Source organism: Asparagus officinalis, chromosome 4 (assembly GCF_001876935.1).
Source record: "Asparagus officinalis chromosome 4, Aspof.V1, whole genome shotgun sequence".
In the NCBI taxonomy this organism is placed as follows: Eukaryota; Viridiplantae; Streptophyta; class Magnoliopsida; order Asparagales; family Asparagaceae; genus Asparagus; species Asparagus officinalis.
In genome coordinates this window covers 68,895,092-68,906,487 of record NC_033797.1, presented here as the reverse complement: position 1 = coordinate 68,906,487, position 11,396 = coordinate 68,895,092, and the positions used below count along the sequence as shown (strand labels likewise).

At 41.5% G+C, this 11,396-nt stretch overlaps 1 protein-coding gene across 1 annotated transcript in view; it reads left to right on the top strand.

Moving 5' to 3' along the window:
- The window catches only part of LOC109838878 (probable acyl-activating enzyme 16, chloroplastic), a 36,326-nt gene continuing 25,421 nt past the window's right edge, over positions 492 to 11,396 (top strand). The window contains exons 1-5 of the mRNA XM_020407308.1: positions 492 to 774; positions 878 to 933; positions 1,666 to 1,807; positions 1,903 to 2,058; positions 2,163 to 2,223. Coding sequence (XP_020262897.1) covers positions 492 to 774; positions 878 to 933; positions 1,666 to 1,807; positions 1,903 to 2,058; positions 2,163 to 2,223 — 698 coding nt within the window. The remainder of the gene's footprint in view (positions 775 to 877; positions 934 to 1,665; positions 1,808 to 1,902; positions 2,059 to 2,162; positions 2,224 to 11,396) is intronic.

Genomic DNA, 11,396 nt, shown 5'->3' with positions numbered 1-11,396 from the left:
CATTAACCACTTGAAATGTTTGAGGAACAAATTCAATGACATGAAGGCTTGCCTTGATATAAGTGGTGCTGGGTGGGATGAAACAAGTAAAATAATTACATTGGATGATGAAACCTTAAAATCTTGGGCCCAGATATAACAAATTCAGCATCTATATTGTCGCCAAAATTTAATACATTTGATTCACTACTTATAAGTATTTGTTATTGCAGGACAAATCCAATTCTAAGTACAAAGCGTACATAAACAAACCCCTTCCTCACTTCAAAAATTTACAAGTTATCATGGGTGATGATCAAGCCAAGGGTGATTTTGTTAGGCCCGTGTACGCTAACATTGGGTCTAGTAGGTCCATACCTATTCCCGATGATGATTGCGAGATTCTAGAGGAGAGTAAAACTGAACCACAGTCTGATGCTTACAACTAACCACATTCTGGTGCTGTTAACCAACCACAACCCACTAGATATAAGACTAAGAGTAAAGACAACATGACTTCATCATCTAACAAAAAAACCAGAAAATCTAATCGTGAAGAGGAAATGATATGTGCCTTTGTTGAGTCCATGTCTCAGTCAATGAGAAATCAACACGTTATTCACTGGACTGAGCAGTTGGCTGCAGTGTTGAAGGAACATAGGTCTGAATATTCTGAGGAGTTCCTCGATATGGTTTTAGACCATTTATATGACAATGAACGTGAAGCTAGGAGGTTTTTCATAAAATCCAAGGAAGGTCAGCAGAGGTACATCACAAAATTAGTTAACGACCAAGGTTAGCCGGATAGCTAGTTTGTTGGGTTTCGATAATATTTTGATGGATATTGTTGTGTTAATTGCAAACTATTAATGTTGCAATATATATTTTTATTATGAAGAACATCTATGTCGTTGTGGGATTGATGAATTGGTATATTTGCAATCTTTGTTGCAGGTAAGTATGGTCGTGGAATGATCAATGAGTTCTTTGAATTTTGCCTTTGCTTTTGATATCAGGTAAATGGGTTTGTTGCTTGGGTTTACTGATGTAGGCTTTTACATTCTGTTGCTTGGGTTTATTGCTCCATAGTCACACGTGGTTGCTGTGGGTTATGGGTTGTTATTTGGAGCTTGTGCAGCTCCTTGCTGCTGCTGGGGTTTATTGCTGTTTTGTTTTGAGCTTGTGTAGCCCATTGCTCTGTGGGTTTGTGCCTGTTATTTGGAGCTTGTGCAGCTCCTGCTGCTGCTGGGGTTTGTTACTGTTTTGTTTTGAGCTTGTGTAGCTCCAATCTTTGTTGGGTTTGTGCCTGTTATTTGGAGCTTGTGCAGCTCCTGCTGCTGCTGGAGTTTGTTGCTGTTTTGCTTTGTTGAGTTTGTGCCTGTTATTTGGAGCTTGTGCAGCTCCTGCTGCTGCTGGGGTTTGCCAACTATTTTGTTTTGAGCTTGTATTCGATCCTTGCTTTGTTGGGTTTGTGCCTGTTATTTGGAGCTTGTGCAGCTCCTGCTGCTGCTGGGGTTTGTTGCTGTTTTGTTTTGAGCTTGTGTAGCTCCTTGCTCTTTGGGTTTGTGCATGTTATTCCTCAGTTGTGCAGCTCCTGCTGCAGCTGGGGTTTGTTGCTATTTTGTTTTGAGCTTGTGTAGCTCCAATCTTTGTTGGGTTTGTGCCTGTTATTTGGAGCTTGTGCAGCTCCTGCTGCAGCTGGGGTTTGGTGCTGTTTTGTTTGAGCTTGTGTATCTTTCATGCTCTTTGGGATTGTGCCTGTTATTTGGAGCTTGTGCAGCTCCTGCTGCTGCTGGGGTTTGTTGCTTGTTTACCCCCTATCTGCTGGGTTTGCTGCTATTTTGTTCAGAGCTTGTGTAGCTCCTTGCTGCTGGGTGTGTTGCTGTTTTGTTTTTCCTTGCCTGTGGGTTACTTGCTGTTTAGTTTTGAGCTTGTGCAGCTCCTTGCACTTGATATGTGGCAATGATGATGATCAGCGTTTACTGAGAATGCAATCTAACTTACATCGTTTATTATATCCAGATGAGGCAAAAAGCGATGAGATTGCAGCCTACATTGAATTGACAATGTCTAGGCGAGGCAATTTGTCCTTATAATGCAATCTGTAATAAACATGTAAGTTATAGGTGGGACAATCAATTATGACAAGTTGATCTATTACTGAGCCATACAATATCAATTAGAATTTGTACCCAATTCAAACAAGAGTTTTCATTACATCCTCAATAGTTTTTGCAAGTACAGGTACATGACATGAAGTTTGTAATAATTAAAATAATACAAAAAATTGCTAATAAAATTGCAGAAATTTTCCAAGCTAGTAGTTGATTTTCGACAAGTCTCAATTCTTTCTTCAGCTTCTTTGATTGTAAAATATATTTATCTCCGTACCTATTTTCTTTGACATATTGGCTTCCTTGGTTGCTTGATGACTCTCCTCTTTCTTCAACCCATTCAAAAAAATTACATTCTTTATTTGGGAATTTTGCACACCCCAATAACACCTTCCCTTATTTTTACCATTCTTGCACACTTTCATCGGTGTTCGGAGATTGCAGTCGCAATAAACTTCATAATTATGCCTGCACTCTTCTGATATAATTTTGATGTCGGGGCAGCAAATTGAAGACAATGGGAATTTTAATTGCTGAAAAATGAGAATGCTTGGTTTAATTTTGAGGCCTCAAGGTGAATTTATAGCCACCATGCCCCTGAACTAGTCGTTGCTACAGTGTTTTGCATAAGAATTTTGAGGTGATCTGGAAATAGCCGTTGCTACAGTGTTGCTACTTTGAAATCTGAAATTTGTGGCTTCAATCCGTTGCTACAGTGGTTTTTTAATGTAAAATGGGCTAGCCGTTGCTACAGTATCGATCCCAAAAAAAATGTCTTTTTGAACCAAACATGGTATTAGGAATTGGACCAATTCTATAAAAGTGAGATTCCTAATCCTTTGGGTGAAACAAACATTGAATGCAAAAAAAATGGGATTCCATAAAACTAAAACTTGTCTATAAATTTTTTATGGATTAGGTTGGAATCCATAAATTAAATAGGATTCCTAATCCTATTCCTAGACCTTGGTGAAACAAACAGCCCCTTATAGTTAGAGATGTTCGCTTTTAAGGTCAATAGTTGGCTTCAATTGACGTCACACCTCAATAGTTTTTTTTAGGGTTGGATTGACCATGGCCTGCCTGGCTTGTAGCATATTTGTTTCTTTCCTCAAATCTTCCATACTTAATATTAGTCCCATCAAATCTTTCACATTTGAAAGCAGTCCTCCAACTCTTCATATTTTGAAACTTATCCCCAAAATCTTTGAAGAATTTTGAAATTAGTCCATTTGTTATGGGGGTGTTTGGCAATCTGAAAGTGAATTTAAAATATGTAAGTTACTTTTTTTTACAAATGACTTTTACATCCATGTCAACACGCAAGTGAAATACAGTGTTTGTTTGAAAAATTAAATTATTATCGAAAGTGCAATGTGAAGATGACATACGCAAGTGAAATACAGTGTTTGTTTGAAAAATTAAATTATTATCGAAAGTGCAATGTGAAGATGACATGGCAAAATAAGATTAATTAGAGAGTATAATTAAAATTATTTAATTAAATTAGTTACTTTTTTGTCACTTTCATGTGACTTCACCATTTTTTTAGGGGAAGTCAAAATTGCATTAAACCATATGTGACAACTTTCTTGCATCTCACTTTCATAACCACTTACATAAAAACAAACACCTTAATTATTAAATGAAAGTAACTTTCTCACTTTCATCTTTCACTTGCATGCAAACAAACACCTCCTATATTTAACATTCAAATTATTAACAACGAATGTATGGTTAACCAGGGATGAGTGATTACCGAATTATCAATCAATCAAAATTAACAACAAAATCCACCAAAATCAAGTCAGAAATCAGTGGATTCAATTCTACTAGAGGGACTAATTTCAAATTATTTAAAAATTGTGGCGATTAATATTGGAAAACCCCTAAATATTTACATACATTTTATTATCATGTAGTTTCCTTTGTATTTCAGATAGAATAGGATAATAGTGTTTTGATTTTCATGTAATTTTGCACTTAATGTTAGAGCTGTGAAATGTGTTTATATTTTCATGTATTTTTACAGTTTGTGATGGAATTATGAACGATATTCTTTCAATTTCATGCAAGTTTTACATTAAGCAATAGAAATCACATTTTCTATCTTTATGTACTTCTACATAGGCCTGTCCAAAAAAGCTCCAGCGCCGCGCCCCCGGGGCCGGTGGGGCCGGTCGGGGAACAGCTCCGGCCCGCGCTCGGCCTTCGGCCGGAAACCCGGGCCTACCGGGTTCCGGGCCCGATTGACGCGGCTGCTCAGCGGGCCCCACCCTGCCCGGCCTCGGAACAGCGCCGGCGCCTGGCGAAAAATCGCGGCCCGCGGCAACCCCGGGCCCGGAGTCGGCCCGGCGTTGCCAAAATAGGCCGGTGCCGGCCGGGCAGGCCTGCCCGACCCGCGGTCGGCGGCCACAACTTGGTCACCGACGATTCGACGTTCTGGTGGCCAAAACACTCGGCCGGCCAGCCCCGCGCTGCGCCGACCACACATACGTCACGGACGATGTGACTTGTGGCCCAAAACATGGCTTGGCCAAACAACGGTCTTTGACTGTTTTGTACCCAAAAACGGTCAAAAACGGCTATTTTGTTAGGTTATTTTGGCCATTTGTTTAGGGGGCTGGCTCTATAAATAGAGGAGGGTTTTCATTTGTTTTCTTCACACCAAAACTCATCTACTTCTCTCTTATACTCTTATACTCTCTTATACTCTTATACTCTCTTATACTTTCTAATCCTTTCATCAAATGGCTTCCGGATCTGATTATGAAGAGCAAAACCTATCTCCCGATCTTGAAATGAGTCCTCCTACTGGGTCTACTCCTACCGATGTTAATCCTGAATCCGGTGGCGACAAATATGCACCAAGAGCTCCTAAAAGGCCAAGATCCGATGTGTGGAATTTTTACGAGAAGATCGACGTCACCAAGGATGAACACGGTAGGATCCTCACCCAGAAGGCTAAGTGTGCGTTGTGCGGCAAGATTTTTCAGCTCATCATAAGAGCGGTACCAACCACCTCAAACGCTATTTAGAAAAACACAACAAAGGCCAGACTCCTCAAGGTGATATCCGACAATCTATGATTTCTCAATCCCCTTCTTCTGGTAGTCTCGGTAGTTGGAACTATGATGCTGTCAGAGCCAGGAAATGCGTAATCAGGTTTATCATTCTTAAAAACCTTCCTTTTAAATTAGTAGAAGATGATGAATTTGAAGATATGTTTAGAGATGGTTTTTATCCTGCATTTAAAAAAATTTCTCGTCAAACCTGTCAACGTGATATTTTAAAATATTATCAGGAGGAACAAGGAAAAATAATTTCTTATTTTAAAAATTTAAACTGTAAATTTTCTTTAACTTCTGATATTTGGACATCTAGAGCACAAACTAGATATTTATGTATCACAACATATTGGATTGATAAAAATTAGCAAATGTTTAAAATAATTGTTTCTTTTATTGCAATAGAAGAGTCACATACTGGTATTAATATTAAAAATTTAATAATTGAAGAACTTATGAAATTAGAAATTTCAGAAAGAATATTTTCTCTTTCACTAAATAATGCAAGTAATAACAATGTAGCTGTTGATTTTATAAGATCAACTCTGTCATTGCCATGTCATGGTGATCTTTTTCATATTAGGTGTATCTGTCATATTTTAAATTTAATTGTTCAAAGTGCATTTACTGAAATTAAACCCATGATAGAAAAGGTTAGAACAGTTGCTTATATGCATAATGCTTCTGAACAAAGACTTAAAAGATGGAAATAATTTTGTAAAGAAAAAATGTAAAGCCCAGACTAATTCCAAAAGATGTTGACTATAGGTGGAATTCCATGTTAGACCCTAAAGGGGGGGGGGGTGATTAGGGTCTTGTGCTAATCTAATCCGATTTTATGCCAATTAAAACTAATAACAAGTTATTCTAGCAAGTATGAAATGCAACAAGATATATGAGAGATATATCCTAGCAAAGAGGTATATGATAAAATATATGCAAGGATATATAAACTAACACAAGGGTGATATAATCAAACTACAAATGTGATAGGGCAAAATATACAAGAGTAATAGTCAATTAGCGATATAAGATAAATGCATAAGCAAATGCGCCAAAGACAAACTCAAACACACTCAAATGATCACGGAGTTCGGACCTTCCGTCCTACGTCTTCGCTCCCCACTCCCGGGGAGAAATCCACTATCATAGCCGGGTTTTCTACGCTCACCCGAATAACGTTTACACCTCACATTGTCGGTTTTCAACGCTCACCGATCAACGTTCACAAACACTCACAATGTCAATTTTCAACGTTCACCGATCAACGTCTACACTCCTCACACTCGGTTTTCTAGCTCACCGAAAACTTTACAATCTCACAATGTAACAAACAATAAATTTGTTCTCTACAATAGATGAGAACACAATGAAAGCTCACACTCAATTGTTACAACTCTCACCAACCCAAATATACTATGTATCAAAATACGATAAGCTCATATGGGTGTGTGTAACAATGAGAATAAATAAAACTTAACTCAAGAAGAACTAGCAATAAGATTGATATGAAATACAATAGTAAAAATGCTAGGAAATAGAGTTAAGGAAACTTCTCTATAAACACAAAGAGAGGATGATGATATATTGAAGATGAACTCTTCAACAACTGATGTAAGCTCCTCTTTGTAAAACCTCAAACTTAAAACAAACTAACCAAGTTTAAACCCTTATTAAACTTTTGTTTGAAAAACTTCTTTTTTCCAATGAGAACTGAGATCAATGGGGTATTTATAGCCTCCCAAAACCTCAGCCAAAAGCCCAACAGAAATGACCAAAAAACCAACAGAATCGGAAATCAGATTCTGTACAAAATGACCGTTGGAGTAAACGGCGGTCGACCGCGAGCCACTTTCGAAGCTCAGAATTTTCTAGAGACTTTTGCGGTCGACCGTAGCGGTCGACCGTGGAAAATTTTGAGCTGATGGTCGACCATGACGGTCGACCGCCAAAGTTGCTGATGGCTCCGCAGGGAAAATCAAAGGCGCGGTCGACCGTGGCGGTCGACCGTAAACTGACAAATGAGAAAAACAGGTTTGAAAGTTAATTTTCTGATTTTAAAACCCTGTTTAAAAATATCAAATAAATTCCAAAAAATGTAAAACTTTGAGAAATGATTGTAGACATGATAATAAACATGCTACAAAGACTGGTTTTAAAAAAGGACTTTCCAAATGAAAAATATCATCATTTTACAAAATAGTCCAAAACATGAAAATGTAAACGTATGAGTTTTGACATTTTAGCTTAACCATGTTTTGAAACATTACAAACTGATTTCGTAGACTTAATAAAAGATGTATTTGATTGTTATTAAGTACATAAACCAAAACTTATGTATATATATAGTTATATATATATAAACCAAATATGTGTGTGTATATATGATTGAGCTTAAAGTACTAACACACATAATATAAAACCTAAACTAAATATACCCAAGCTTGATAGATCTTCGATGTAGCTCAACTTGGTACACTTACGGATGAAACTAGAACTTGGATCTTCAATTTGAATTGCATAGGCTTCACTCCACAATTCCGCCAACCTCCATTAGATTTGATCGTTGAAGCGCAATCCATCCATCCTCCAACATATTGTTTGTCTACAATAAATAAGAAAACATGAATACTAGACAAACAACATTAGTGGTAAATTGTTTGTTAAACATCATCAAAACAAAGAGGCTAACATTCCACCTATGCAATGTTAAGTGTAGCAATAGAATATAAAGACATTATTGTAGGCGTCTAAAAATGCTTATGGATGTCCGTACACAGCTCGAGACGGAAAGAAGACAACGAACGTCATTATCCGAGTCTAAGAGGATTATCTGTCGTCGACAAGCGCATGAAGCAAAACGACGAACCAAGTGGCCCGTGCGTATCAATCAGCTCGCGCGCGTCAGTCAACACGCACCCGTCAATCAACTCGCGCGCGTCGGTCAACACGCGTGCGTCAATCAGTTTGTGCGCGTCGGTCAACACGCGCTCATTAATCAGTTCGCGCACGTCGGTCAGCGCGCGCTCGTCAATCAGCTCGCGCGCGTCGGTCAACATGCGCGTGTCAATCAGTCCATGCGTGTCGGTCAACACTCGCGCATCAATCAACACGCGCGCGTTAATCAGTTCGTGCGTGTCGGTCAACTCGCACGGAGCGTACGAATCAATAAGATGATCAAATATGAAAAACGGTGGAAAATACAAGTCCCGGAAGAATCGAAAAACACAAGAAATCAGCGAAACCAGAAATCCCAGCGCGCCGCGCGGGACGGACCAAACCGACCCGCGCCCACGCGGGTCGGAATGATCCGACCCGCGCCTGCGCGGGTCGGACTCAATCGACCTGTGCCGGCGTGGGTCGGACACAACCGACCAGCGCCGGCGCGGGTCAGATCCGCCCCCACGCGCTGTTTCGACCCCTGTTCGGTTTTTGACGATTTTTCTCGAGATTTGTTTGTTCCTGAGCATCCAAACTGATCTGATATCATCCCCAAACATGGTTAATCAGTTATTAACTGAAGATAAGGAGGAATCATTCATTCTTATACAAAAACCCCCCAACCGAAGCCTATAAATACAGGCCTAGGGTCTCATTTCACCGGGGGTATTAATTATCCAGACAAGGAGGTGCTGCTGAGTTGGAGAGCAAGGGAGCACGAATTTCAGCAAGGGCTAGCGAGATCCCGACGAATCCCGACATAAAGAATGAGCAATTCGAAGGATCTGAAGCATGTTCCCGTCCGTTCCTCGAGATTAGGGCTTGGTCTTAATCTCGAGAAGAGCTACTGATTTCGCTTGGTCGATTTCAGCGCTTTAAGCAAATACCTCCTTGGTGAGGTAGGAGCTCTGCCGAATTTTCAACAACCAGATCTGATCAAATGTGGTCCACGGATAAACCCCGGCACAGGCGAAGACACCCACGCAAGCAGAAGATGATAAACGGATCTTGCGTTTATTTTCAATAGAATTATATCTTTTATTTTTATTGTGTAAAGGTCTTATAAAAAGACCGATCTTTTTGAACTTATTGTAAACGATCAAAGTTGTAATGAGTTATACAATAAAGAAAATAATTTTCGATGAAAACAAACTGGCGACCATAGTGGGAGCCAACGGTCTCGCTGCCGAGACCGTCGTGTCGTAACTGATGATTAAGATCCCGGTTGAAGAGGTGGTCGAATACGAGTTCGACCAACAGAAGTACGAAGAATACCTCTCGTCCTCCTCCTCCAGATCCTCCGCTTCTCGCAAGCGCAGGAAGATCAACACCCCCGTTGCTGCGGTAGCTGAACCTTGCAACGTCCTTTCGGCCTCCAACGAGTCCGGATCTGCAAATCTGAACTCCTCCTCAATCAAGGAGTTGAGTACAGAAGGCGCGCCCACTTTATCGAAGAGAGCTCGCCAAAGACAGCGCCAACGCCTTACGCGCCAACTCGTTAGAGCTTTGGAGTCAATTGACGGGATCCGTTACGAGGCGGATCTGAAAATTAGGCAACGTCAAGCGCCCCAACGGCGAGCAAATGCCCTCTCCTCCAAATCAACAACAATTGAATGCGTACAAGTCAAAAGCACTCGTTCAACTCTTGAAGAGCGGATAAAAAAGCGCCGCGCACTGCTTACGCACGCGCCAATTCTTGCGTAAGAGGCCAAAAGGTTGCGGAGGGAAGAAGTGGAAAAGAAGCCATAAAAACTGCACAAAGTTTGGAGGCCAAAGTCTAAGACGGTGGCCGAAAAAATTGAGAAAAGCGGGTCACTCAAATCCGACCCTCCAAATCGCGGGTCACTTGGATCCGACCCTCCACTTTGCGGGTCATTTGGATCCGACCCTCCAAATCGCGGGTCACTTGGATCCGACCCTCCACTTCACGGGTCACTTGGATCCGACCCTCTAAATCGTGGGTCACTTGGATCCGACCCTCCAAATCACAGGTCACTTGGATCCGACCCTCCACTTTGCGGGTCACTCAAATCCGACCCTCCACTTTGCGGGTCACCTGCATCTGACCCTCCAACCCGCGGGTCACTCAAGTCTGATCCACGCCAGGGTAAAGACAGAAGACATTATGCACATGTTTCGTCGATCCCTTCGAGTTCCGCACCTCCGACGGAGCACCGTGACAGCGTGGATTTGTCCCGATTCAAGGTGAGGATAGTCGATCGCCTGGGTCCTTTGCACGAGGATCGAGGTAAAGTTCCGATCGAAGAACGCTTGGGTTCGGTGACTGCACCCCGAGCGACACGTCGAGCTGGGGGTCGTACACACCCTCGCAACAATTTCAAGCTTTTTCATAAAGAGAAAACTCCGGTTTCCACCCACCTGGGGGTGTATATCCAAAACCAGGAGCCTGTTGAGATCTTGCGCTCCCAAAAGCATAGTTCTAAACACGTGACTCTTGAGAATGCTAATAAAATAGTAAATCCCCTAAAAGAAACGTATTCATCTGACGATGACAACGTTATACCAGGGGAGTCATGTCAACACACGATAGGTTGCTCCGGTCATCTGACCGATGAGTTGTACTATCGGGCTGGAGGTATGAACAAGTCTCGAAAGAGATATACCCGAGAAACAAAATCTCACTGCCCGTGCGCCGAACTTATCAGGGTAGTATTATCAGCGTGTAGCTACCCCAAGATCGCTCCGCAGAGGGTCTCGGTATTCGAGAGGATCTCTAACGGAATGGCCAAGTCCAGACCAAAGCATCTCCGTAAAAAGCGATCGGCTGTTCAAGGTGACGAACTCCCGGAAGTCATAATAAATATGGCTGACAAGGGAAAATCGACTCAATCTTCTAGTTCTGATCCGCTCATATCTCATCGTCTAACCCGGTTGCGATCGGGAACCATTAGACAAAGAGACTACCAGCGAATGCAGAGGGGATTATCCTCGGATGATGAAGCATCAGATGCTAACTCTGCAGTCGCTTCTGATAAAACGGTATCTAGCTCAGGGGAATCCCACGAAGTGTTCATGATCAACACCGAGCAAATCACCAAAATTCTCGAGGATGCTCTAACCAAGCAGAAAGAGGCATTCAAGATTGAAATGGAAATAGCTATGCTACGGATGAGAAAATAGCATGACCAACAAATTCGGGCTCTGTCCAATCAGTTCGGTGAATCCAGCCGTCGTAACCGTACTGACCAAGCAGGTAGCGATTCAGATGTGGATGAACGTCTCAATGCTGAGAACCCTCCCATTGACCAGAACACTGGGGATGGCCCCGCTGAAA